The 27,964-nt window shown below is 44.9% G+C and overlaps 2 protein-coding genes across 2 annotated transcripts in view; both read right to left on the reverse strand.

Annotated features, from left to right (window-relative positions):
- dync1h1 (dynein, cytoplasmic 1, heavy chain 1) overlaps positions 1–20,188 on the reverse strand; it is a gene marked incomplete at its 5' end in the record, with an annotated part of 38,992 nt that extends 18,804 nt beyond the window's left edge. The window contains 42 exons of the mRNA XM_080012230.1: positions 51–214; positions 362–527; positions 999–1,120; positions 1,219–1,425; positions 1,563–1,796; positions 1,945–2,085; positions 2,531–2,761; positions 2,951–3,175; positions 3,697–3,853; positions 3,960–4,198; positions 4,418–4,630; positions 4,817–5,000; positions 5,125–5,365; positions 5,530–5,689; positions 5,832–5,932; positions 6,289–6,571; positions 6,657–6,851; positions 7,046–7,400; positions 7,557–7,730; positions 7,872–8,038; positions 8,136–8,282; positions 8,459–8,668; positions 8,814–8,924; positions 9,057–9,170; positions 9,284–9,439; positions 9,602–9,841; positions 9,945–10,064; positions 10,190–10,300; positions 10,492–10,668; positions 11,871–12,011; positions 12,413–12,559; positions 12,666–12,815; positions 12,952–13,131; positions 13,965–14,387; positions 14,647–15,300; positions 16,114–16,341; positions 16,482–16,753; positions 16,888–17,074; positions 17,322–17,577; positions 17,715–17,888; positions 18,114–18,201; positions 19,939–20,188. Of these exons, the coding sequence (XP_079868356.1) occupies positions 51–214; positions 362–527; positions 999–1,120; positions 1,219–1,425; positions 1,563–1,796; positions 1,945–2,085; positions 2,531–2,761; positions 2,951–3,175; positions 3,697–3,853; positions 3,960–4,198; positions 4,418–4,630; positions 4,817–5,000; positions 5,125–5,365; positions 5,530–5,689; positions 5,832–5,932; positions 6,289–6,571; positions 6,657–6,851; positions 7,046–7,400; positions 7,557–7,730; positions 7,872–8,038; positions 8,136–8,282; positions 8,459–8,668; positions 8,814–8,924; positions 9,057–9,170; positions 9,284–9,439; positions 9,602–9,841; positions 9,945–10,064; positions 10,190–10,300; positions 10,492–10,668; positions 11,871–12,011; positions 12,413–12,559; positions 12,666–12,815; positions 12,952–13,131; positions 13,965–14,387; positions 14,647–15,300; positions 16,114–16,341; positions 16,482–16,753; positions 16,888–17,074; positions 17,322–17,577; positions 17,715–17,888; positions 18,114–18,201; positions 19,939–20,188 (8,495 nt within the window). The remainder of the gene's footprint in view (positions 1–50; positions 215–361; positions 528–998; positions 1,121–1,218; positions 1,426–1,562; positions 1,797–1,944; positions 2,086–2,530; positions 2,762–2,950; positions 3,176–3,696; positions 3,854–3,959; positions 4,199–4,417; positions 4,631–4,816; positions 5,001–5,124; positions 5,366–5,529; positions 5,690–5,831; positions 5,933–6,288; positions 6,572–6,656; positions 6,852–7,045; positions 7,401–7,556; positions 7,731–7,871; positions 8,039–8,135; positions 8,283–8,458; positions 8,669–8,813; positions 8,925–9,056; positions 9,171–9,283; positions 9,440–9,601; positions 9,842–9,944; positions 10,065–10,189; positions 10,301–10,491; positions 10,669–11,870; positions 12,012–12,412; positions 12,560–12,665; positions 12,816–12,951; positions 13,132–13,964; positions 14,388–14,646; positions 15,301–16,113; positions 16,342–16,481; positions 16,754–16,887; positions 17,075–17,321; positions 17,578–17,714; positions 17,889–18,113; positions 18,202–19,938) is intronic.
- A 2,090-nt stretch (positions 20,189–22,278) lies between these two features.
- tmem30b (transmembrane protein 30B) lies at positions 22,279–27,388 on the reverse strand. Its single transcript, XM_080011892.1, has 8 exons — positions 27,307–27,388; positions 26,159–26,357; positions 25,376–25,483; positions 25,182–25,289; positions 24,542–24,632; positions 24,288–24,425; positions 23,809–24,015; positions 22,279–23,109 (listed from the first exon to the last, which is right to left on the reverse strand). Exons 2-8 carry the CDS (start codon positions 26,345–26,347, stop codon positions 22,931–22,933), a joined length of 1,020 nt encoding a protein of 339 aa, XP_079868018.1. The 5' UTR covers positions 26,348–26,357; positions 27,307–27,388; the 3' UTR covers positions 22,279–22,930.
- Positions 27,389–27,964: the final 576 nt, after the last annotated feature.

The raw sequence follows: 27,964 nt of genomic DNA on the forward strand, positions 1-27,964 counted from the left end.
ATGGTGGAAGTCGCTCGTCTCAATCGGACACTTCCAACCTTCCCACCTACCTGTCCTGGAAGAGGCGCAGAGCTTCATGGGCCCAGACACGGATCAGGCCCTCCACAGGGAGTGTCTCCAGGGGTCGCAAGGCCTCGAAGATACCCCTGACCCAACGGGTCATTTCTCTGGGGGAGTAGATGTAGTGTGGCTGGGTGTCCTGGGTGAAACGCTCCTAAAATAAAATAAAAAAAAAAAAAGGCATGAGATGTGACGAACAAAATCTGTTCTGGCAGAATGTACCCGTTGTTGAAAGGCGGCACAATCCTTTCTAACGAAATATTTTCCAGAATCGCCTAATTTGCAGAGGGAGGGTTCTTACTTGAGACATGGTGTAGAACTCGACCATGGCTGCAGTCAGCGGCTCAGCGAAGGTGCGTAGCGAGGGGATGAGACGCAGCATGGCCCGGTTGAATGTTCCATAGATCTGGGTGAGAGATGCTGGGCCTGGATAGTCCACGTACACAACAGGAACGTGACGCAGGAACCTGGTGGGGGCAGAGTAGCATGACACGAAACGGTCAAAGCTCAGGGGTAAGCACTGATGACATTGATTTAACCGAGATCAAGTACGAGTGGTGCACCAGAGGGCGGTGCCAGTTCATTTTGAATTACAGGGTGTACTGCAGGTATCCCAATTAAAAGTAATACTTTCAAGACAGATTTTTAGACAAAACACCCATCTAAAGCAACTTTATCTTATCTGTTATTCTTAACTTGGATTTCTCTCTACAAATAAGTATAAAAGTGAATTTGGTAAATCTAGCATAGGTTATTTTCTCAACAGGATTGCTCAATATAATTAGACAAAATGAAGACCTCACAAAATCTAATTTGAGACCATTTACACTTGAAGACTTGGCCTGACATTTGTAAAACTGAATTTAATACATTATTGCGACTTCAAGCAAAAAGTTGCTTTTTGCACATCCAGAATTAGCTCGGTTTTTTTCTTATACCTGTGTGTCAAAGGCTTTCTGCCAGGGTCGGTAGGAGGATTACAGGCCCCTACAAACTGGATCCTTTCCAGTTTGACCCAGGTCTGGTCCGAGGTGCGGTAGAACCCTCCGTGCTCCACCATCTGCAGAGAGAACACGAGAGGTCACCTTTAATAGTCCAGGAGAGAGATATCCGTTCTGATTAGAAACCTGCCGCCTGTGAGTGAAGGCAAAACATCACCTGTCTGAGGAAGGAGATGACCCTCTGCGTGCCGTACTTGTCCATGTCCGGCAGGTTGATCTCGTCGCAGAACAGCACCAGCCACTTGCCCAGCTGCACAGGGGCGAGCACCACCCCGTTGGGTGTGCGACGGTACTCGCAGTAGTGGTCGAAGGTCTTCAGCAGCAGCTCTGGGGTGGTGGCACTGGAGAAGTTCAGACCCACAACCTGACAGGAAATGAATAAGGGAAACGAGACAATTAAGCGAGACACACGTCCCAAATTTCACACAATGATTGCCTTTGGATAAAATCTAGCTGATCTATCTAACTGGTATCTGATGCAAACCATCCAGCTCCTCCTACCTCCATGTCAGGGAGGGCCCTGAGGGCGCTGAACAGGGTCATGGTTTTTCCGGAGCCTGGGGGTCCGCACAGCACCAGGGGCTTGTGCTCAGCCAGCCAGGTGTAGAGCAAGGCCTCGTGGCGAACTGTGTCCAGTGTAGGAACCACCACGTCTGGGGATGCCACCTTGTGAGTCTCCACTTCGATCTGGGGAACCTTGCCCTGCCATGACTGCCAGTCACCAGAGATGCACACCTGCAAAGAAAGGACATATTCGTTATGGGGGATCGAGAACCAAAAATAAATAAAGATTGGAGGCATTTTGGTTGTAAATCATTATTTATTGATCTGTATAAATTCAAGTTCAGGACGTCAATGTGCCTTCCCCTGTCAACCACTGTACCTCGTAGTCGATGATGGGGACGTTTGGAGCGGAGGGGAGAGGCACCGTGGTGATGCGCCTGATGTACTCCCCAAGTTCCCCCCTGATCTTCAGCCGTCCATCACCAGAGAAGGACCATAGCACGGCGTAGATCAGATACCTCTGCGTCAAGGCAAAAGCACAAAGTAGGTTTGGGCGATCTTGCAAAATTCGGCGACACGGTAAACTGCACTTACACCAATGCTCCGATTTTTCCCGGTGGATAAAAAATAAATACCGCCAATTGCTGATTTAAGCCCAAGTATAGCACAAATGAGGTGAGAAACAATATATTTAAAGTTCATTATGCTGGCACTACGTTTTTTTCCCCAACAGAAACATCTTGGTGATTAGAGCAAGTAACTCATTATTACAAAGTCATTATTATTAAATAAAAGTGGGGGTTTCCTGGCATTGCCAGACCAATTCCCAAATGCGAATTAGTCTTGAATCTCTCAGTTAATTTTAAATTTCCAAGGGGCACAGACCAAAATTTCTCTGGACGCAATTGGGTGGATCTACTTTTGAAAGTAAAAATAGAACTATAACAGTAAAATGGAAAGCTCACCTGCATGTATCTCTCAAGCTGATCAATGGGCATGGGGAAGTCTGGGTGGTTGTTGTTGTAGAGCGCCACGTTCCTGCAGGCCTGGTGCAGCATGGAGAACAGGGAGCCCATGCAGCGCAGCCGGGTGAAGTCCATGATGTGCTCCATCTTGGAGGCATGCTCCAGAGCTTTGATCACCATCCCGGTGGAGGTGAAGTAGGGCTGTAGGACGGCTGCAGTATCACGCTGGATCTAACAGAGAGATGGGACAGCAGAGAAAGTGGTTCTGTGTCCCACAGCAGCTTCTGGTTCTGGATTCCGGCCGCTTTTGAAACAAGGTTTTAAAACAAACAAAGGTTCGGTTTCGAACTTAAATTAATTAAACAAGTTTGTGGGACTGTGGGGAGTGAATGAACCTCAGAGCCTAGAGCAAAAACCCACCTGCAGCATGGGTGATGAAGTTTCCTCCTCATCCTCCATGCCCTTCCTCATGCGCTGAGCCTCGTCCTCTCCCTCGTCCAGTGGAATGCTGCGGAGGCGAGCTAGGAAGTTGTTGAAGACCATGTCGGAGCTGAGGACGTCCTCGCTGAACCACACCATGCCGCAGCGAGACACCGTGGCCAGTGTGGCATACTTCAGGTCCTGCACCTCAAACATGACGCGCACCTGAGGAATGAGAGAGGAGGCGATTTGCCTGGTTAAACACACAAAGCCAGGCCAACGGCGAACCTCTGATACTGGAGGAATAGATTAATAATTCTGTAAGCTATATTATTCTATTTTATCCAAAGTTGACAATTGATATTGGGATTTTGGTGATAAATAGAAGAAAAGGCTCTGCTCTGCCTTTGAGTGTCTCTCTGGGAGAAACATTCCCCCATCAGTCCCCCCCAACCATCCGACTAAAACAGGGGTCTGTAGGGATGGGGACACCTCTTTTAGTTGATATACAGTATAATACAGCTGTTTCTAATGACAACTGCCCATTCATGCAAAAAACAACAACAAATAATAAAAAAAATAAAATAAATTAAAAAAAAGGGCATCAAGAGGCAAAGGGGCAGGTGCTCGGGCACCCTCTGCCCTACCACCCACCTGTAGGTGCTTGGTCTCATGTGACAATATAGATATAACAATAATTTGATGTTTTGAGGTGTATAAAGGAAACATTTTGAGGTGTTCCTCACGTTGGGTGGCAGGCTGAGACGTTCTCCGTTGGGCAGCGTAAGCAGCTTGTTGTCATCCAGGACAGAGTTGAGATTCTCAACCCACTCTGGGTCTACGTCACCATCAAAGATGATCCACTGGCGCTTCTGAAGCTCTCCACGCACGTTATCAATGATTCTGAAATGGGAGGTAGATTACCACCAAAAGTATGCGGAACGGGATCGTATAATACAGTTTAAATTAAAGCATGTATAATATACATACACCTCTCCACAATACTCACTTCCTGAGGACGTGTGTGAACAAGCCATCGGTCCACTCGCGGGTGTTGGGGTCCAGGGTTCCATAGAGGTGGTCCTTGCTGATGGCCTTTGGGTCGATGATGTGAGCCACGCCCTCAACTCCCTCCAGCCTCTCCAGGGCCTTGAGCAGCACTCTCCAGGCCATGGTCTTCCCGCTGCCTGAGGGACCCACCATCATCAGCCCATGGTTGATCTGGGTGATCTGGTACAGCTGCAGAACCTGAAGGGGTGAAAGAATGACGCATGCGTTACAGATCAATAAGTGTCAATTCAATCGGCCAATGGGGAATCTTCCAAACTACACTAAGCAAACATGCATTTGTTATTAAGATGTACTGCAAAGATACCAAAAAGCATTAGCACACTGTTAACCAGAGCCTCTAGAACAAGGTCATCAGGCAACACGGAGGATTTGGCTTCAATGAATAAAGTTTCATACCTTCTCCACCCACATGCCGCCCACGTCGTCACCATCTCCGTAGGTGAGGTACATCTCTGCGCAGACCTTCTTAAGCTCCTCTCGGAGAGCGTTCATCTCTCCGCGCATGTACTGGACGCCGGGGAAGACGTCAGACAGCAGGCTGAAGAGGAGCGGGATGTCCTCAGCCACCAGCTTGGGAACCATGGTCTCACACACACTCTGAATCAGGATCTGAGGGCGCATACAGCAGGCGAATGACACACAGGAACAGGAGGGCAGATCATTTGGCCAACCGGCAGTTTCAAAAGGGTTTAATGACAAGATTTTTGATCGCTGTACAGCAATTATTATTAGTGCTCCAACTGCTGCTCATCATTATTGAGCAAAAATTAAAAAGAAACAGACATTTTTTTTTACCTCCTGCTCAGGTAGGTTCTCTGCAATTTCATTCTCATCGACGTTCTCTCCCCGCTCCCTCTTCTCCCTCTTTATCTTTTGGATGCGCTCGCGCTTTACGTTACCGGCACTGACAAGCACGCTCTTCAGGGCTCGCAGGCCGAAGTCATAGTGACTCTGAGACGACAACTGCTCATCACACAGCCTGAGGAAAAAAGGAGAGAATTTTTCCCCATCAGCAGACAGCAGAAGAGTCATGGATGGAATGAGGTGAAGCCATAAAATTATTGTGATTTAAGAGGAATCAAGAAAAACAGCAAGGCTCATACTTGAAGAAGGGCACAATCTTCTTGGCGAGTATCTCGGCCGTACGGAAGCCCTGTGAGTAGAGCATGACCTGGGCGATGAGCTGGCGGTCGGGCTTGGTCATGGCCAAGCTGCGGAAGAGTTTCTTCAAGTTGTCGGGCAGGTTGGAGCGGCCGGCGTAGCCGGGGTTCATAGTGATGAACATGGCCATGTCCGGGCTCACCTTCACCTGTTTGTTCAGCAGCTCTGTAGTGATCGGTGCACCTACAGGGAGCAAAGACAAACGGGGTGAGCTTAGTTCTGGTTTAACCAGGTTTACCAAACTTTTTCATGGCAAGGCCGCCCTGGGCAGACTAAACTCTGTATGAGGGTTAAAGTCTTTGGACTGAGAAACGGTCTGACATCGGCACTAAATCTGCACAGCTTACTCCTGTCTCTGTTGGGGTTGCTGTGCTCCTTTAGAGCGACCTGGATATACTGGACTTGCTGGGAAACGGCAGACAGCATCCTCTCCTCCAGACGGTTGAACTCGTCGAAGCATCCCCAGGCTCCCACCTGGCACAGACCAACGAAGATGCGACCCATGGCCTGCGAAAAAAAACCCCAGATAATTAAAACATAGATTTTTCTTTTTCTTTTCCTAAAATCAAAACCAAGCAATACAATGGAGCCAAAAACATATCTTATAATGATTAATTGGGCAGCTCTATAATATTTTGGGATTACATACCTGAAAGTCAAAGGTCTCGTCGCAGTTAAAGACCAAGACGAAGCGTCCCAGCTGGTGTCCCAAAGCCTTGACAGACTCTGTCTTCCCTGTGCCGGCGGGTCCTGGGGGAGGGACAGGTTCACAGTTACGTTGAGTTTAGGGCCGTCACGATCATGAAATTTTAGTTGACGATCACATTTTTCCCAAATATTCATATAAGCCTGTCATAGTGTCATTACACACATCCATCTTGTGGGGAAAATCCACTTACGCATTGAACATTGGAGTATAACAACTGAGGTAGACAGCAATTTCCTCAAATCAGCTAATGGATAACCAAATATATCAATGTATTTATTGCTTAACATTGGTTTAGAATTCTCTTGACATTTAGATGAAAACACATTATTGTGGAATCAATTCATTTTACTAAATGAAGTGGATTAGCTCAAATAGTTAACATCAGTTGCCTCCATACCGAAGGGTGATCCTCCAAGACGGGCCTCCAGGGCCTGGGTCATGGTCAGGTAGCAGCGGTCAGTCAGCGGGGTCTGGACCAGCTTGTCCTGAACTCCCAGGTACTCGAAGCCGTAGTTGAACTTGGCGTTGGCCATCTGGATGGAGAGCTGTTGCAGCACGTCCGTCTGCTTGGGGTCGAAGTAGAAACGCATCTGGCTGAGCCACTCGAAGGACTTGGGGTGGTCGATCTTGTTCTTGTTCAGTTGCCTGGTCACGTCGCGCTGGTGCACTAGCTCTGTGATCTGGAAGGGAGACGAGAGGGTCAGACAGGCACCTTAAAGATTAAAATATACTGGCGGGGGGGGGGGGGGGGGGGTCTCCACTGACCAGGTGCTCCAGCTTCCTCCTGCGGATGGGGGGCTGCTCCATCAGCACAGTGTCTGCCAGCACGTTGAGGGTGGCCTCCACGTTGGTCAGCACGGCCGCCATGGGCGTCCTGTCGCCGCCGCCCGAGATGGTTGTCAGTGCCACCTCGACGTTCTCAGACCAAGCGATCTGGGCAGATAGGACCACGAGCTGGGCCTGTGGAGGGAGGAGAAAAAAGAAAAAAAGAAAAAGTGTGTGGGGTGGGTCCTCAGCTAATTATTTTCAGTTATTATTGGTCTCAAATAGTTAACAATTTTCCAATAATTCTAAAAATAATCCTCCGAATGGTTTAGAGAAGCATAAATTTCACATTGAGCAACTACAGTTTACTTTTATCTATCATTTTTTACCTGGTAGCGGTCAATCCAGTTGATGTACTGGCTCAGGTCGATGGCGTCGCCCTGGTTGAAGGCAGTCACCTCAGTCACAGATTCCGCCAGCAGCTTGGCCAGCGTCACCCTCATCTCCTCCTCCACCAGGGTGAGCCACTCGTTGATCTTGGGGTGCTCAGTGATGGACACCGGCGTCTTGTAGAGAATCTCCTCGCCCTCGCGTGAGGAGATTCCGAGCACCACCGTGTTGTCCTCGTTCAGCAGAATGCTGGAGACACCAGCGAACATCTTCTTGAAGTGCTTCTGCAGCTTGGGCACGTTCTTGCTGTTTCCAATGATCTCAAGCAGGTCCTCGTCTCCTACGAAGTAGAACCTGGGAGGAAGAGGAAAGGGTTGATATATCATTATATTTGATATATCAAATGTAGGAGCAGTAGAATGAAAATACCAATCAATAAATATCAACTATTATATTTGAATGTCTTTTTATTAACCTTCCCATCTACCAGTTCGGTTGCAGTCATCCTACCTGGGGAAGGAGGACCTCTCTCTCTCCAAGTATTCTCCCAGGGCCTTCTGGATTTTGCCCAACAGATCGGCCAGCCTCTCCAGTGACCTCTGGACTCCCTGGATGTTCAGCACATCCATGACCAGAGGAGACTTGGTCACCTTCTTCATCAGCGCCAGGAACTCTGTGCTGATGCTGGAGATGGGAGGAAAAAAAAACACACAAAACAAATCAGCCTTTTAATGTCTAACAATCTTCAAGGTTATTTTATAAGTTTAAATGTTCATGTATGAAACACTGTCATTTGAAAAGAAAATGTGGAAGTTTGCCCATTACCTCTGGAACCTCTGTGTCTCCACGGGCAGCAGGTGCTTGATGTCGGCGCTGCCGGTGAAGATGCCTTCCAGGTAGACCCAGCGCCGCTGGACGTCGATCCACACGTCGAACAGGGCCATGATGCGATTCAGCTTGTCCTCCCAGCTCAGAGCGTCCTCCTCAAACACCTGCGGGAGGGAGGGAGACGCGCATGATGCCGTGCAGTGTAGCTTTAAGGCAGACAACATGCTCATACTGAAGAATAAATACGAGAGCTCCTGCTACCTTGTAGTAAGGGGAGAGCTTCATGGCGGACACGCTGTTGATGTGCTCCTTGACCTTGTTGAAGAGGTCGTCCCAGCCTCTGATCAGGCGACACTTGTTCTGGTAGTTCACCAGGTCCAGCTCGTACGAGTTCCACACTTCACGGATCTGAGGAGAAATACACAAGCATGATAAGTACAGGTTAGTACGCACTATGCTATATACTATACATCATGTATGATAATGGCATAAAATTAATCAGGGACAACTTAAATTGAATGAATGTGACAGCCCTATTTGTTCACTTTGCTCGGTGAAATTTTTTTTTTTTAAGTCGGCATCACCTGTTTGAGGAACTCCTCCAACGCCATCTCTCCCTGGGCCACCAGGAGAACATCCCTGACCACCATCTCGTTCTTCTGCAGGTCCACGTCCCAGACCTGACCCAGCGTCAGCTCTGAGAGGACCCAGTTCACGTGCAAGTGCTTCATCAGCTGCTTCCAGTGGCGGTCCTTAAGGGCCTCTGACTTCAGCTCTATCACCAGCATGTTGATCTGGAGAGATGTGGGTGTGGGTGTGGGTGGGGGAGGGGGTGTACATTGAAAAATGTATTTATTTTTTATTTTTTAAATAACCCTGAAACCATCAGAAACGATCAACACATTTGTTACCGTTTGAAAGGCAAAATTGGACCCTGACCTTCATGTATCCTTTCAGGAGCCTCTGGACATATTCGTAAGAAGCATACTGCCGTAGTCTGGCTGGGAAGTTCTTCAACTGGTTCAGAAGACCATCCAAACTCTGGCGGAGCTGTGAATGCACAATAAAACATGAAGACAGACACCAAACAGATGATAGACCTCGGTAAGTAAAGTACTTAATAAGATATTTGACAGTCTCATTCAACTAATTAAGTCACTTGTGTGTGTATGTGTGTTTTACCTTGCGTGGCTGAACAGACACCCATGGCTGCTCCTTCATCTGGTCGATCTGCTCCCAGACCTTGGAGAGTTCGGACCACACGCCCTTCAGATCTTGCAGCTCCTCCAGCGCCACCTGCAGGTCATCCCAAGAGATACTTAGACAGATGCTCCCACACTAGGTTTTGCATCGTAAACTTTACCAGCATGTCGTCTTATCGATCGGAATCATAGGTGCGCTGACATTACCTGCACCCGCTCCTCGCTGCCACTGAGCAGGCCGGTGTCTGTGAGCTCCAGAGCCTCTTTGGCGCGAGCGCACTTCTCCCTGTCGTCCTTCAAACGGCCAAACTTGCCCTCATAGATGGTGAGTGACTGGAGGGCCTCCTCTGGACGCAGGCTTCCCTGCAGGAAGAGGACGGAACATGGTGAGCGTCACAGACCGACAGCAGGGAAAAGAAACTCTGCCGTTTAAAATAGCAGTTCCTTTGACTCCTCATTCAAAGGAGGCTTGACATTTTGTATAAAATCAGTTTCCCTAATCTCAAATGAGATGTCCCCACTCACAGCCACGGGTTTGGTCTTCTCCCAGTCATTGAGCAGGTCGGTGGTGCGGTTCTCCACGGCCCGGTCCTCCTGGACAATCTTCATCTGCAGGTTGGCGACCTGCTGCTGGATGGCGGTGTCCTTGCGCTTCATGATGTCGCTGAAAGCGCCCCACTCGCCCTCTATGTTGTCGATGTAGAGCCAGGACGGAGGGAACTGGAAGCGCTGTTTCTCAAGCAGGCGCTGTCCGTTGCGGAACAACTGAAGAGACGCAACAAAAAAAAAGAAATTCAGATTCCAATTCTCACCAGAGGAAAGGAAACCTTTTTGTCTACCGCTAGTTCCACCCCAGCAAGGCACTTACATCCACATTCTTCTCAAACTGTTTGATCTTGCGTTTGAGGGTCTGCACGTATGTGATGAAGGTGACGGCATCGGAGGTGCTGGCGGTGTCCACAGAGTGCTGCTCCAGTTCCTGGCGGGACTGTACAGGAAAACAAAATAGCGTGGTGAAGAATTCAATTCTGTTTTCTTTGCATAATGATGTCATGATGTAATAATGGATTTAAGATTTGTTTGGATTTTTAAAGTTACAGAAAATGACTTTACCTTGGAGATCTGAGAGTGGAAGTCCTGCATGTTCTGACCAAGCATCTGACCGAACCTACTGAGCACCTCTTTGTGCCACGAGTCGTACTTCAGGTTCACTTTGGACTGAACCTAAATCAGAAAAAATACCAAAGAAAAAGGATTAGATATATTACTGTTCTTGTATGAAGTACTAACGATTTTGAGGTCTCAAAGCTATTTGTTCTTTTCAAAAACATGTCCCCAACTGTTCAATCACAACTTAATTTTCAAAATTAGATCCCCCCCTCAACTATGACCAGTACGAGCCAGGCCCTCATTACCTTGCCATAGTCGATCACCACCGGTCCGAAGTCCTTGCGTGTCTCTGCGTTGTCGAAGGTTCCCCGGGCCTTGCGGATCTGAACCAGCAGGGCTTGCCACTTGGTGAGGTCTTCCCCCAGACGGTTGTAGATGTTCTCAGGCTGCATGTCCCACAAGCACTGGTACTGCAGCCACACCTGAAGAAGAGACAAAAAAATAAAATGTTATACACCAACTTACACAATGTACCGTATTGACTTGAATGACTTGATTAAAGCTAGGTTTATGGGAGCGGGTGACGCAATGACGTCACCAGGGGGTGGTGCCATGGCACATGGGGGCCGTTCCTTGGAAAGGCATTGGAAGCGAGGGGAGATAAGCGTTTTGCTGTTTTATTTCATCTCACACTGATCTGCAGCACAATTAAGATGTGAAATTAAAAAATTACCGATTACTTTTTGAGTAAGTATACGCAAAGCTCATTCAGGTTTGATGATGATTTTATTGTAAATTAACACGGTTGTTGTAAAGTTAAGTTTACGAATAAAAGGTACCATTTTAATTGGTATTTATGTGCACTTTCTTGCAACGAGGGAGAATATTAACACACTTTGACTCTTGAATGGAACATATCAGTAAGTTCCTCTGTAATAAAATAATGCTGAGCATTATTTTCCTTTTGTCGATTCAACCACCATGAACAGCTCCTTGGCACAAGCTGCTGTGCATGCAGCCATGTTTGCTGTGTAGCGTCTTCTTCGTTTCCTACTTCCTGCTTCACACAGTACTTTCTCTCTACTATGTGGTTTCTGAGAATACTACAACAGGGAATGTGCCAGCTATAAAACGCCCTGCACTCCCTCAGAAGATAAGATGAGGCAAAGGTGAGGCAAAGGTATAACCGGGGCTTAATTTTCTCCACAGGGGTTGATTTAAAAGAAGCAGGTGGGTCTTCTAGCTCCTGTGTGTCAAACTCATTTGCACTCTCCGTAGTGTAACTGACTCAGTCAGATGCCAATCAGCTTGGGCTAAGCTTAGCATGTTGCTCACGGCTTCCAGGTGTAACTCACGCTTGTGTGACATTTGGTTCCGCAGCTTAAGGTTTCCGGTTGGAACTCATGCTTGGTTCCTCATTACGTTCATCAATCCTCGCACACTCCTTATGACTGCATACTGCGTTATCATTAATTACAAATAAAATGATTGTATTTATAAAAACAAGATTTGGTCTTCAAAAAAAAGCCTTTTTTCCAGAAAAAAAAATTGTCAGGGCTGTCTTATATTTGGGTTAATATGGTAGTAAAATGACATATTTGAAAGAAAAATACTGAGAAGAAAAAAATAAAAAAGTCAACAAACAGTGACTGGAATCAATATGCTTCCAATAGTATTCTCCTACCTTGACGTACTGTTCCACTTCATTGACATTGTCTTCCACCGAGTTGTAAGCCTCCTCCAGGGCGGCCGGGCCATCTGGCATTCTGGTGAGGGCGTTCCTGTAGAACTTGTCCTCCTCCGACACCTCATAGTGGACGCCCACCTGGGAACCAGAGCCAGAGATACTTTGATAAGAATCTGTCCTGAACAGCGGCACCCGTACCATCGTTACAAAGGAACCGTAATGATGGAATGTATTCAAGTCTCCTTTCGCTGACCATTTTATCATGTGATCCGTTCTCATCTTTCTCACACACACACACACACACACACACACACACACACACACACACACACACACACACACACACACACACACACACACACACACACACACACACACACACACACACACACACACACACACACACACACACACGTATGATGTGCAAACAATCTTGAAATTACTTTAATTCAAAGCTTGTGTCAATGGAGGCCATTTTAGCATTAATAGAACCGGTGGTCATTATTTGCCACAGCTAAAAGTGCATGATGAGCACCTACCTGGTATCTCTGACTCTGAATCCTAGGGAGGGAGAGAATGACCATCTTCCAGGCAAACATCTCCTGGTAGAGCTTGTAGCGACAGTCCTCAATAGGTGGGTTGAGGTAGATCACTTGGTTGGTAATCCTCAGCTCGTGCACGACATGCTACGAGATAAAACAGAAAAAAATCAACATTTTCAATGGCAAACCAGTAGGTCAATACAGGGACAAAGGGATATAAACAGATGGAAACCCAACCATAGTGCCATACCTTGATCCTGGGCTCCCCTCCGGGCTTGTGTCCAGCTTGTGGAGCCTCTGTGTCCATGTCTACATCAGCTTTGTCCTCCATCTGCCCACGGAGCACCTGGGTCCAGGCCCTCAGACCGGCCTGCAGACGCACTCCCAAGATGCGCTCAATCTAGAGAACAGGCAAAAGAATTTCTGTCAATCCTTTAAAAACACAGACATGGTTATAACTCTTTCGCTGGAAAATATAAACCATCATACGACGGAGTAGCACTACCAATGTGTGAAGTAAGTTTTGTGCTGCCTACCTCAATGTCCAGCTTGTTGACCCAAATGGGAAGGTTGGAGTAGGAGTGAAGGTTGAGGTCGTCCACAGCCTTCTGCACACGGTTGAGGATCTCTGAAAAGGTCCTGTTCTCGAACATGCAGGTCTCCAGCGAACGAACCTCCAGATCAATCTTCTCCTCAATCAGCAAAAGATCGTCCACCTGGTGGGAACAAATAGGGTACAGAAAAAATAAAATAAAAGTAGAGTATTTGATATTAATAGCAACATACATTTGAGTCAAAAAGTAAGAATTATCCCATTTTAACCCCCATTCATTTATTCTACTAATACCCCTTTCCCACTGCGCCAAAATCCCGGTAACACCCGCTAACGTCTGCCATTTGTCATTAGTGGGAAAGGTTACACTCGAGTTTCATTCCCGGGACAAATAACTCTGCAATTTAAGTTCTGGCGCAACGGTGGCGATAAATAGACAGGAATATTCGTGTATCCTTCATTCAATCCTTTCATATCCGATTTTGAATTCAAAATTAAAATAAGAAGTTATTGTCCTTTTCCTGCATGCAGGAACCATGAAATGTCTGTAGGGATCGCTCTGCGGGAATCGCAGCAGAGAACCCCCCCCCCCCAAGCTCCCCGCTGGGCTCTGAGCCACTCCAGCACTGCCGCAAGCGTCTCCAGTCCCCGCCGCTGAAGGACTGGGGCACACACCTCGGGCACTGCCGGTGTGGGCATGGATACTCTATGCTGCTTTTACTGTTTTGTTACCAATTACACTGGAACCAGGACACACCCCTTATCCGGTGTGTTTGTGACGTTGAATGCGACATACCAGAAAAAATAAAAATAAAAAAAGAAAGGCATAGTCCTCTCCTGGCAATGGGAAAGGCGTCAATGGCCTGTTTTCAGTGGGTTTACTCGTGTTTAAAAAAAATAATAATAATAAAATAAAAAAGAAACTGGCTATACCCGCTAATTCTGGTGTAAAAAGCGGTATAAAATAAAATTTCAATAACACTTGTCCAAACAAACCTTCTCCTGGAAGTTGAAGACAGTCTCAGCCAGCCTCTGGACATACGGGTCCAGCTTGTAGGACTCCCACACAAGAGCAATTCCCTCGGTAACCAGAGCCTGGACCTCTTTCTTCAGTCCCGCCACCAGCAGAGAGATGGAGGACCTCTCCTCCACCTTCTCGCATGTGCGCTCGTAGGTGCGCACGCTCTCGATCAGAGAGATGGCAAAGGGGTAGAGCTGATTGGCCTGGTGCGCCTTGTTGACAATCGCCAAGGGAACGCGGAAGCTCAACCATTTCAGGTTGCGAACCTCCTTGGATAAGGTGATTATCTCAGGGAGGAAGTTCACTTTGAGTTTGGCCATGTTTCCCGTGCGTCCGCGGGCGCGGCTGCTCTCGATGGTGAAGATGCGGCCGGACACACCAAGGTTACGCTGCTGGACCTGAAGCAAAGGTCAAACATAAACCAAGTTAAACATGAAAAAAAAAAGCTGAAACATATTTTCAATTTAAAAACATATAGCAAAGTAGCCTACTTTGTATGGCTGGGCTATAAAACAAACAAACAAACAATAAAAAAAAATATGATTTATTTTTTCTATTCTATAATACTACACAATTCTATTTATTTGAAATCTAATCCAATCTTGAAATCCTGCCCAATACCCAGCCCCGAAAATTAAACAATGATCACATCTGTACCTTGCGTGCCCAATCGTCAAAGATCTCCTGGGTGTTGAGCTTGGTCCTGAAGCTGTCTCCGTCCTGCTTGAGCTTCAGCCCCTCCACGTGGTTCTCCCATCCTTTCCCAAGGACGTCCTCCACCCGCTTCATGTACGCCGTCAGCTGACGGTCGATCTGCTTGGCCCAGATGATGGAGCCCGAGACGGGCGGCAGGTCGCGCACATGGCTCATTTTGCAAGCCTGGCTCTGAGGGTACTGCACCTTGAACTTGTCATGGAGCGACTCAATGTCATCTTTCACACGCTGGATCAGCTGAGTCTGGTATTCCCGGATGGCACCGCGGATGTGGGGGCGCACGAAAAGCGCGTTGAAGCGGGAGAAGATGCGGAACATCTCATTGGCGTTCTTGGCGGTTCCCAGCTGGTCACGCAGGCGGGCGGTGATGCGGGTCTCCACGCGGTCGATGCGCTCGTCATAGCGCTTCATGGCCGCCTCCCAGGCTTCCATACCCTCCTTGGACACATCCAGGCCGTCCACCTCTTTGACGTTCTCGTAAGCCAGGTTGACCTCCTCAATGGCGTTGGCATCGGCCGCGTCAAACAGGACTTCAGCGACCTTCATGTCCTGAGGCTCCGCCGTCTCCCCAGGAGCATGCTGGGGCACAGCAGAAACCTGGACGACACAACATTAGTCATTAAACCAGCAGACATTTCTGTCACGCAATGTGACATTTGAGATAAAATAAGAAAACTTGACATTCATATAAATCAAGGCCATTATGAGCTAAATATTGAAACTGATATACAGTAGATACGTTTTTGCAATAGCCAGAACTCTTCAGGATTTTGCTGAGGTTCTTGGGATCCTTGCTAGAAATGTGCGATATGACGATCCATATCATAAAACGATGATAAAACGTATATATTATATTGTTTGTATCACTTCTGCCTTTTGGAAATATTCTACGTCATTTGGAGTCACGTGCTTGATGTTATCTGCATGCGTGAGCAACTGTACTCAAACATGAAGGAACATGATGCTTCCGGAAATTACTCACGGACCAATCATGGCGTACAGAGCTCAACACAGAAGAGAAAAAAAATCCAGTCCCTTTTTTTTTTTTTGCAACTTTTTAAAGTGTTTTGAAGTAAAGCAGTCGTGTTTTGTTGCTAAACATCAACTTGTGTTGGATAAGGATATGTCATATCGCATGATGCCACCATTCATGTGGCCGTCTACTACCATGTCGCAACAACGTAAGCTGAGGGTGGCTACCGAGCCGAACCAAAGTGAGATATGAAGAAGATATGAAGAAGATTTTGGCCATATCGCACAACCCTAATCCTTGCTACTAAGTATGCAGTAGCTTTCCAAACCTTGCCATGCAATTTGCACTGCAGTTTTGTCAAGGTAAAATTGCAGGAATTGGCAAAGACTGGAAGCCAAAGACATCTTCCTGATGAAGCTTGTCGAGTTTCGTTCTACCTGAGGCCTGAGCACTCGGACAATCACAGCCCTCAGCTGCTCGTGCTGCCGTCTGAAGCGCCTCATGTGGTCCAGGCGTGACTGGAGCTTCCTGTGGGCGGGGCTTAGGCGCCACACCATCTTCAGGTTCTCCTCGCGCTTCCTCTTCACAATGTCTCTCAGAAGAACCTGGAGTTTCTCATACTCGTCCTCCCAGGTCTGGAACACCTCGAAGCAAGCCACCATCACCTGCACACAACAATTATAATAACAATTAGTTCAACATGAAGTACTTATAATGTTACTGAACATATTATTTTTTTCATGTTGTTTGTGGGGTAGGCCTTATGGGCTACGATATTACACATATTCTGGTGGGGAACGCTCACCTTTTCAAACTCCTCGTACGCAACATGCATGAGCTTCCTGGTTCCCAACACTTTGAGCAGCTGGGAGCTCAGGTCCCTGGAGATGGCCTCCACCAGGCGCAGGGCTCTCTGGATGGGGTACTTGGTGTTCCTGATCTTTTTAAGGTGAGTGAAAATGGCCATCAGAGCTTGGCGAATCTTATCGAGCTCGGTAGCGGACAGAAGATCGTTGAGAGGGAAGTCCTTCATCAGAGGGTTGTAGTCGTTGACCGTCTCCACTGCTTGCTTCAGACCTATAAGAGGAAGAATAACCATTATTATTTCATTAAGAATTGTAAATCAAGCTTCACTTTTTTTTTTTTTTTTTTTTTTTTTTCTTTTTTTCTACAGCCATGTAGCTTAATAAAGGGTTGACCAAGGTACTTACCGGTGTCCGTGTCAAAGCTGACTGTTGCGTGAAAGCGTTTGCCATGTTTGAGAATATCCAGGGTGAGCAGAACCTCTGGGCTCTCTCTCTTTTCCTGGATCCTGTTGAGAGCTCGCTCCAGGTTCAGCCAGAAGCTGATCTCCTGCAGCGCAGTGCCAGAGGCCGGGTCACGGTCCAGCTTAGTCACCTTCGAAAGAAGAACAAGAAGAAAGAGAACAAACCTGGTTAAAACATCAGGTAGGAAGAGACAATTAAAATAAGCCCATTTTTTCATAACCATCCATTAAGTATTATTGTGTTGTTTTGGAAATGAGTCCAACATGCAATGCCTTGTCATTACTACCGTAACATAAAAATGGTATTTTAGCACACGCCAAGTTGTGAATGTTTTCTATAATTTAATATACGAACAAAACAATAATTCAAGCACACACCTTCTGAATCTCCCTGATCCATCGGTTGACCCCAGACTGCAGCTGGTTCAGGAAGCTGGGATCCTCGACTTTGTCTCCAAAGTCAGTGACCTTTGGCTTTTCACCACGCTCATAGCACTGCTTGGCGATGTTGCTGATGATGGGGTGGATGAGCAGGCTGATCTCCGGAATCTCAATGTTCTGCTGCAGATGGAGCAGACCCATCTCCAGCTCGGCAATCTTCTTCTCAACAGAGGGAGCCATTTTATCCCCATCCCTAGGTATAACACAAGACATACAACTCTGAAACCTATGATAGTCCAACAGGCTCCGCCTTCTGGCAAGATCTCAATTCACCCAAATTCACAAACAGTCGCATTATGAAGGGCCATTTTTTGAAATGCTCAGAATTACCTGTCTGCCTTGCCAGACTCACGGATGTAGGACTTGAAGAAAGGTGCGACGGCATTGCTGATGAAAGAATGCAGTGTCTCATAGGGGGAGTCCTCACTTAGAGTCAGAACTCGGACCTGGGTAGAAATGGGTTTGTCTGCGTCGATGACTCCAGTCCTCTTGATGAAAGCCAGGCTGAATGGGAGAAACAGTGACAAGGTGAAGCCCTTTACTAGTTAACACTAAACAAAGCTTACACAAAGAGCAAGTGCAAAAGATAAGTGAGACAATGAGATATGGAATTTAGAGAAGCACAGTGAAAAGAATTACAGTATAAATTCAGAAACAATACTGCAATTTACACAAATGTACAATATAGAAGGTGTTGCGTGTGGTATGAGATTGAGATTCATTACATACCTGTTGGACTTGATCCCATAGTGAATATCAATGTTGATGTTGTAAGAGATGGACTCCTTTTCTTCCTCTCCTTCATCTCCAACATCCTCTGCAAAAAAGCAGTCCAGCGTATAAAATCCCCTGAACAGCCATCTTGGTATGAAAACGATGAGTCACTTTACAACAACACGCCCCTCTATAAATAATAAATGAACAGTCATGACAAAGCACTTCTGCCCAATAGGGCAGCAATGGCATTATAACATATTTTACTGTATTTATTGTAACTATTTTTTAGCACTATCACTGGAATCTTCCAAAAAGGAGAAACAAAAAAACAGCAATACATTAATTAACATTAACATAATCTGAACGTGAAAAAAAACAACTGCATAATATACCTAATAGCTCCTTTGCATTATTCCTGACCATACTATTGCCAGTGCGCCAATGTTGGGCCTCACATTACAAAATGATGCTCTTATTAATCAGCAGCTTAATTTGAAAAGGGGGACATTTCCTAACTGGAGAACCATTTTAATTGACAGGTATTTGGAAAATACCTGTTTGGAGGGCACATGTCACTCCGCTGCTCATCGAGCTCCACTGGTTACCTGTAGCCGCCCGCATCAAGTTCAAGTCTCTTATGCTGGCCTACAGAGTGATTGCTGGGAATGCTCCCACCTACTTAAATGCTCTTGTAAGAACACATGTTGCCCCCCGGGTGCTGCGCTCGTCAAATGAGCGTCGCCTGGCTCTGCCGGCCATACAGCCACGGAAATCCAGGCTATTCTCATTTGTACTTCCACGTTGGTGGAACGACCTGCCAAAAATGACCAGAGCAGAGACCTCCCTCTCTGTCTTTAAGAAGCACTTGAAGACCAAGCTCTTCAGTGAGTACCTCCTGTCCTAACCTACAATTACTTAGAACTACCTAGCAGTATTTATTGTTACACTAATGTCTCTGTCGCACTGTAGCTTGAATGTTATTCTCCCTTGTAAGTCGCTTTGGATAAAAGCGTCTGCTAAATGACTAAATGTAATGTAATGTAATGCAAATGTAAAATAATTTGTTTTGCACTGAGATACGAAGAGGCAGCAGCACCATCTCCCTCACAAGCGAAGTTGTTCCCAAAAGATTTTCAACTGCAGACACCGCCCCACCCGCATTGCAGTACGTGGCTGACCAGCACAGATGGAATGGAACATAATAAGATAAACCCCCTGACTGGGTTAGAAAACCAAAGTAGGGAAAATTAAAAAAAAAAAAACCTTTGAATCAGTTGCTAGTCATCTGACGGGGATAAAGATCAATATTAGAAACATAACAGGCTGCAGTTGATCATGACTTGGCCTCAGGGATGGTGTAATGAAAAGTGAACGTTGTGAGGAGCTTGCTCACATGACCAGGGCGCCAGAAGCTAATATGTAAGCTAGCACCGACTCATAACAATAGTTCCATTCTCTCTCATTTTTTTTAAAGGCATATTACGAAACATAACGAAACGATTGCTCGTAGCCCAAGTGCGACTACGCTTCGGTGGTCTGACATTATATGCGGAAAATCACAGACAAGCTCACCACGCCTGTCATGTGTTGTGTCGTGTCGATTCACAATCATACTGCGTTTATTCGGCCACATGAATTTCCATATACAAAGGATTTGTCTTAGTAGGGTGGGTGCTGTGCTGTACAGACAATTCACTTTTCTTTCGTAAATAAAATAAATCCATCCATCCATCCATCCATCCATGCCATGCTAGGTCGGCGCTCAATCGCACCAACCGAAGCCTAGTTGGGTCAACTGGAGCTACGGAGGGGAGGGAAACACGCTTGCGACGCCAACCTTTGAGGCAGCTCCTCTCCACCAGGATGGTCTGGACCTGCGGGTCGGACAGGAACTTCCTCATCTGCTCCACGGAGCTCTTCTCCTCCAGGGCGGACTCCAGGGAGCCCGGGGCCTCGCCGCCATCTTCCAGAAGCAGCGGGACCAGCTTGCGGATGTGCTTCTGCAGCACCGACGTATCCGCCACCGTCTGGACCGCCGACACCTCCATGGTGCCGGAGTTGTCGTCCGTCCCGCCGCCGTCGGACATCACTGGAGGCAGGGGAGGGGAAACAAAAAAAAGTCGTCGACGATGATTCGCGAACAAAGACTCGGCGCCGGGGAGCGGCTCACTGCGTCTGCGGAGCGAACGGGAATGACTGGGCGGCGGCCGCTGTCACACCGCCACGGCGCTCCGGTCAGATTTGTCGGCGCGGTGGACTGTGGGATTTGTAGTCCCGACGAACTACGGTTTCGTAGGTTGCGGGGGTTCCGAACTGCGTCGCCCAGAATGCGTTTCGGGAGACGCCCCGAAAGGCAGGAGGGGCTGCGCCGCTTCTCCGGCCCTTCGTTAGAATTGTTATCTCAAGCGGAGGGACGTTGTCACTCGCTTTTCCCACTTTACTTTCATGCGGAATAGAAACTAAATCATAAGTAACTCCTTGCATTTGGTTGATTAAGTGGTTTACCTTTTGGTTCTGAACTGACTTGGTATTGTTCTTGATGAATGCAAATAACATTTAAATCATGAATAAAAAGCAATAATAATTCAGGTTGGACATGTATTTATGGGTTAGGGTATTTATGGCTTGTCCGTATCCCAGTGTGAGCACTGGATGTGGTGTGGTAGCCTGAAACCTTGGTATGCTTTATAAAGGCCTGTTTCCGCAGTTCATAGAAAAGGGCTATACAATATTATTTAGGTGTCATTTAGATAAGGATTTATACTTCCTATCGTAGATTTTACAATTCCTGTGAATCGAATCTAAAAAGAATTCCAGAATCCCTTCTGCTCATAATACGGGTGCACACAGATGCCCATGATTTATTGTGAGCTAAGAAGAAATAATGAACTACAGTAGACTCAGTGTTAACTTTAACTGACCAAATGAACGCATGCTTTTTTGGAAACATTCATATGAAGACATGTATGGAGTATGCCCATAGTAGACATCAATACCCTTATGGGCGCTCCGGGCTTGCGGCAGTGTGGGGCATCTGGCCGGTTGCAGTATGGCGGGCCTTGCCTTTGCTCGGAGCGTTGGTTGGCTTTGGGGGGTCCCGTCAGCGGGAGGTTTGGGTGGGGTGTCGGTCTGTCGACATGGGGCATGACTCCGGGCCTGTGGCTGTATGTGTGCACCTCAGGGGTGCAGGGTCTTCTTGCGCTCTCTGGGACTGGTTTAAATACCCCTGGGCCATGCGTGGGTGTTGCACCAAAGGCTCCCGGCTTCTCTCTGGGCTTGGGGTCTTCTGCGACTGCAGGGTGTCTATACGGCTGCTGCACTCAGGGGTGGCTTCGGCGCCTTTTCCGCTGCTTGGAGGTGCTACGATATAATTGCGACCTCATACACCAGAATCAATTGGGACAAGTCCCGTACACTCACAGGTGGATAGCCCTAGCTATCACTGGAAGAGGCCATATGCCCAATTGCTGTTCCAGTTCTCCTGGACATAATTAACTGTTTTGTGAATACAGTCATCTGATGTTTCTAGGCTCATGTTTTTCCATGTACATGTTGGCAATGATGATTAGTTGTCTATAGATTAAAACATGGTAAGATCCTGCTCCAAAGAGGGGGATTGGTGGTGGTTCTGTGTAACAAAAAGCTGTGCTCTTGTCATCCTACAGGTCGTCCACAGGACAGAGTTACTGCAGCAGTTCTTGATGATTAAAGAGTGAATAAAGAGTTGCAGTGCAGGTTGAGAACTTGAACTGTACTTGCAGATTAACTCTGTACTAGATGGAATGGCATACAAATACTCAGCCGTCTCTTAACCTGTAAGCCCAGCATGCTGATGGCACAGGTTAAAACAATAATAATAGTAATAAAAAAATATTCTTCTTTTTCTTTTGGCTGCTCCCGTTAGGGGTCGCAAAAAAATAAAGAATTAAATAAACATCAATACCCTTGGTCAGTCATTTAAAGTGCTGGTGGTATTGCCAGTCTCACCTAGTGATGGAATTAGGAATTACTCCTGACTGCCCATGCTGGTACAAACAGACAAAATTGTTGCTGGGGACAGACTTGAAAAGGGACGGAAAATAAACACAATCTTCCCAGATTAAGAAGTTGTTAGTGCTGTAACTAAGATAGTTTCACCCTTTTACTCTGAATTCAGAACATTTAAGGAGAAAAACAGTTGAGCTTTAGTAACTCTTTTATTAAATAAAACTTTAAAACAATCTAAAACATTAACGTCAAATAACGTTCGCATTTAAAACATTAACAAGATATATACATATTCGGATCTCAAAATGTACAATTTAATCTTAGCCATATGCCTGAGCTAGTGGTAAAACAAGGTGTATTACCAAAGAGATAATAGATTGTCTTATAAACAGAGATGTATATAATCCAATTATAAAATTCTTGTTATAGGCACAGTATGGCTTCAAAATTATGGCTGTATGTAGTGAGGCATGATTCAGAATTTAGAGGTTGAATTAAGCTTTAGAGAACCGACCAGACACAACAGAAAGGTGACGTAGCAGAAGGTCTGAAAAGTACCGGTGAAACGAAACAAACACTAGTTAACTTAAACTCCCTGAACAAACACATACTGTAACGGATATACGCTCAACGTTTACTTATCTCTTATTCTTCATAAATGTAGACTGACAGTGGTATACATATACACACTGTCAGTCTTACAACTTTAAAAAGAGAATTGACTTGTCTTAAATGTTAAACTGTGATTTGTGACGTTCCATTTCTCCACAAATAAGCACTAAATTGCATCCTCGTAAAGAGAGCTTTGTACATCAGTCAAGCCAAAATTGACAGCCAGATCATCATTCCTCATCAGGGAACTTGAATTTAGCATAGACTATGAGCATGACTAATGACATCACAACGCACAAGGAGCCAATGACCAGGTAGGCGATGCCCAGGAACTGGTTCTTGCCTCCCATCCAGGACACGTTGCTGAACACCACTTTCTTTCTGCCATTAAATCCCACCACGGGGTAGTCTGGTTAAACGCATTAAGGACTTATTACAGTTAATTAAGTGAAAAACAGTACACAGAAAAAGAAGTTAAACAATAAATACGATTACATTGATATGAAAAGGACAGTGAAAGGAACCTTAAGGAACTCACAAATCAATCACCCAGTAAAATGTTTGCGTATTGCAAATAAATGTGCCTGTGCTTCTCTTTCCATTTCAGGGACGCCCATTTTTCAGAGACAAAAAAAAAGTAGCCACACCCAACTGGTAGAGCAGGTCAGGCTGCACTGTGCAGCAAACAGACACAGAGTCCAAGTAGGTGTTGTAACTTGACACAAGACCTATTATGTTCAAAATGGCCAGCTGTCTTAAACATTTTTAAAATAAAAAGTACATATGGAGCTGTACTGCACTTTAAAATGTGGATAAAAAGAGATAACCAAAGGGCAGAACCAAAGTTTTGCTTTCAAAGCCATTTGATAAAGAAAAATATAACATGGGATATGACGCAATATAACAAACTTAGTGGAAAAGGGCCTGTACCATGAAAAGCCTCCCACCCACATAAACTGAGTGCTACCTATGGCACAAGCATTATTATTTATGCTATTATTAGAGTGATTGGATAATTCCTTTCCGCATTTCTTACTTGAGACCAGATATTATCTATAAACTGTGTTATCACTTAACCCATACATTCCACTTCTTTATGAAAGGATACTGTATTCAATTTCAAGGGAGTAGTTCCCCGCTGGCAGGCCGGCTGCATAATCTCCCTCTGTGATGCGACGATACAGTTTCCTGAAGTCCGGCAGCGCGGCCCGTCTCATCCACACCAAGAAGTCCTGGTTGATGAAGCCGTTATTCGCCGGGTCCGTGGGATCGAGCTCATATGCTGGTCTGGACCAAAACAGGGGTTTCACAGTACCTGAAAATGATTTAAAAATTGTATTTTTCATTCAAACAAGAATTTAATTGCAAGTGTTTGAGAAAAATAAAATGAATCGACCCAATTTCTGCTCCCATGTAATTATTTTGAGGGCTATTCAGCCAATATAGAATAGACCTTTATAATAGTATTTGTTTAACCCCCTGTCAGAAATATTTTAGCCATATAGTAGACATTCTCAAATGTATCTGGCATCACAGCGTTAAGAGGAACGTGCAGCAGGTTCTGTTAAATTAAATGCAAATTACAACCATTGAATGCATCTTTCAGCGGAGTGATGGAAGGGTTCCGGTATTTCACATTGTAATCCGTCCACCAAGCGATCCCCTTTCCATCAAAGGGCACGAGCTTCTTTGTCCCTTTGATAATCTGGTAAAGCCTGAAGGTGTCTTAGAAAACAAAAGTAAGAAGCATGGATCATATACCATAAAGAAATACGATACATAGCCAACGACTCTAATTCAAATACATCTGGATTTATATATTTTTTTCTACCATAACTTACCATTAAACATGCTGTTTGCAAGTAATCCACAAGGAACAATTGGCTTTTTGTTGGCATCATACTGGTAGGGAGCGCAGTCTTCAATCGGATCCTTGAGTATAATAACAACAATAATTAAATAAAATGAGAAATGCCATGATTTCAGAACTAAAGAAAAAAATAAATAATAATTATAATAAAATAAAAAACGTTCTTACAATAGCAACACCGTTTGTGTTATCACTAATATTTATACAAATCAGAAAAAAACTACAGTGTTAGTCACGTCAAAATATGGTAAAATGTAATTATGCAATAACTATTGAGGATATGGTGATGGTTGTATTTTTTTGCATTGATTAATTACAACTCATGAATTGACTAAATTCTTTGTATCTCAAAAACAAAAATTATGTTATTCATCATATCTGAAAATGTAATTTACACTAATTTTAACTGACTACGGTGCAACAACAAATTGTGCACCTTGTTGACATTAAATACTTGAATATCTTGAGATTAACTAGCAAATCCTTGTGAGATGGTTGGCTACATAGTTTGTCTTAACTTCGATTGAGCTAATAATGCACGCGCATGACAAGACTTGTGAAGCGACATCTGCTTTCGGCCTCTATTTTCACAACTTATCTCCCACTTTTACCAGAAAGTTCTCTCTGTGCCCGGACAGCTGGCTGTCATCTCTGGAAACACCGTATCTCCGGTAGTTTTGGAAGTAGTTGGTCAGGCCATAGTAAAAGAACACCGGCCCCTGTGGAAAACAATGGAATCATAGAAAGGCAATAGAGCAGTGGATTCACATAGTGAAAGGTTATTTGTACGTATATTAAGCTTCACCTCAAACAGCTGGTCGAGGTTGATGTTCACGGTGCATTTGCAGTTCTTGACATCCGGGTCTGTGCACTTGAAGCAAGAAGAGTCTGTCTCTATGCCGGTATAGTCCCTCTGTGCATATGCGAGAGAGCATATAAGAAGGTTAAAGGGCAACGCAAGTTTATTTGTACACCACATTATATATAAGCAAAGATGAATACAAGCATAGAAGTTAAAAGTTGGAAACAGAAAAAAAAAAAAGGGCAGAGTAAAAAAATAAAAAATTGAAGAGATGAAGTGCAAATCCAACTAGAAACTCAGGTAAAAAATGTTATTACACACTTAGTTATAAAAAGTCTATTAAAAAAAAACGCAAAAGACAAAGATAATAAGGTTGAAGCGCAGATTAAAAACAGGCTAAACATTTTGAGGATTTAGAAGTAGTAAGAGTAGTAAGTGCAAGCCTGAGAAGCCCGCACAAGCCCAGGCATTAAATATTCATCAGTAGTTGTAGTTTGGTGTTGGTCACTGACACCACCTTGTCAACCCCGTGTGTAACATTAATCCACTGTAAACCAATAGCAGTCCAAATAATGTGTCTATTAACAGTCCATTATTTGCTAGATCAACACTGTTTTCCCGTTTCGATATGTAAAATTGTGAATGCTTTCAACGTCAACCAACTTTGTCTGCCTTCATTTCCTCAATTTATAAAGACTTATTTATGGTGTCACCCTGCAACAGGAATTGACCTTCAACCCTCAGACGTGCGGGTTTTACCAGGTTTATTTGAAGTCACGGCCGTACCTCCAGCACTGTGATGTTCTGCGAGGTGACGAAAAGGGCGACGCCGATGCCAATGAAGGCCAGGCCGATGAGGACGAACCCCGGGATGATGATGCCGGCGGACAGGATGGGCTGCCAGGCCGGCAGGCGCTGCTGGGTGAAGGCCGTGTTGTCCGGCCGGTTGGCTGAGCTCAGCTCCTCCTTCACCATTCTGCTTCTCCTGGTGGGAAAATCACGTCCCAGGCAATGGTTCTCAGAAACACGACTGTGTATGACGACGGAGCGTAGCGGTGGAAAGTAACAAAGGAAAAGTACTTCATGACTGTACTTAAGTAAATTTAAAGTAAAGCACCTACTGTAGAATATATGTCTATTTGTTTCGGAGACATTTTTTTTCTTTATTATTTACTTTCCAACTACATTTGAAAGTAATTGTATAAATCTTTACACTACTACATTAGACACATTTCATGCCATATTATAGTCTGTTATATCCCGGCAGTGAATATGAGCACTTTTAAGATAAGACAGCAGAGAATAATTACACTAAATTAAAAAATATATAAGTACGGTATACAATAAAATAAGTACTAGACAAGTTCAAGAATATACATTTTAGAATTTACAGTGGATAAAAAAACTGTCTATAAAAACATGTTGATGATAATATTGCTTATTATATGATAATAATACCATGATAGTAATATCACTATATATAAAATATATTCTAATCTTATTATGAAAAAAAAAGTACACTTAATAGCAGGCACTAATTTACTTTTACTGAAGTAGAAAGGGCAGTGCGTCACTTTGAATTTTATTCGTCATGATGTGACTAGATCCATATGATCTACATGAAGATCAGGTCCTTGTTCTAACTCGTTCTGATTTCTGTGAGAAATGTTTTTGTCCAGAATTAGAAAAACAGAGAAAAGAAACTAAAAACAACATACACATTTTTTTTTTTATAAATAAACATAAAAATGTATACAATATTATCAACCCTGTGTTTATAATACCCTGTGTAGAAAACGGAACAATCGTCAGGGAGCTTGGTGTTGGACTCGGACCACATGAAGCGTGCTTCTCTGCTGGAACATACTTATATAAAGAGAATCGGGAAAACAATCTGGAAGTACTTTCCCAAATACATTTCTAGTTTTACTTACGGAGTGTACGGACGAGCAAACAAATCAACCGGACACCGCAGAGCTTCACCCAAACCGCGGATACACCTTTACCTGTCCACCGCCCGACTTCCTGCCAAGCGGGTTCTACAGTGACGTAGATATAGAGACCCCAGATGCGCAGAACCAGACGCGTAAATACCGTCGCCATCTTTGTCCGGTGTTCGTAGGGCGGACTGAGCACCCTGATCGAAATATTTTAGATAAATACTTGATATAGATATTTTATATTATTATTATAATTATTATTTATAATAATAATAATAATAATAATAATAATAATAATAATAATAATAATAATAACAAAAATACATTCATATATTATTATTTGTATGATATTGTTCCAAAGGATAAGGGGTGTGGGGTTATGGGTGGACAAAAAACACGTAAAATGAAAGAAATACATGTCTGAAAAACATGTATATAAATAAGTAAACATTATTATTACTATTATTATTATTATTATTTTTATTATTCTGAGGCACGACCGAGCGACGTCCGAGCTTGAGCTATAGGCGTGCCCTGCAAAAAGATGGCGGCGCTCCTGACGTATCACGGCAGGCGGATTCAGCGGAGAATCAGCTCTCTCGGCCTCTATATCTATGTTAAAAATGAAGGCTGGCACGGAACCCCGGTGTTC

Source organism: Zeus faber (genome assembly GCF_960531495.2).
Source record: "Zeus faber genome assembly, chromosome: 13".
Taxonomy (NCBI): domain Eukaryota; kingdom Metazoa; phylum Chordata; class Actinopteri; order Zeiformes; family Zeidae; genus Zeus; species Zeus faber.

Excerpts from the sequence above, each read along its gene's own strand:
- tmem30b (XM_080011892.1), bottom strand. The coding sequence starts at position 26,347 with ATGGTGAAGGAGGAGCTGAGCTCAGCCAACCGGCCGGACAACACGGCC. Across the intron at positions 25,484-26,158 it reads AGAACATCACAGTGCTGGAG|AGGGACTATACCGGCATAGA; the intron begins GTACGGCCGTGA and ends GCATATGCACAG. Across the intron at positions 24,426-24,541 it reads TGCAAACAGCATGTTTAATG|ACACCTTCAGGCTTTACCAG; the intron begins GTAAGTTATGGT and ends TTGTTTTCTAAG.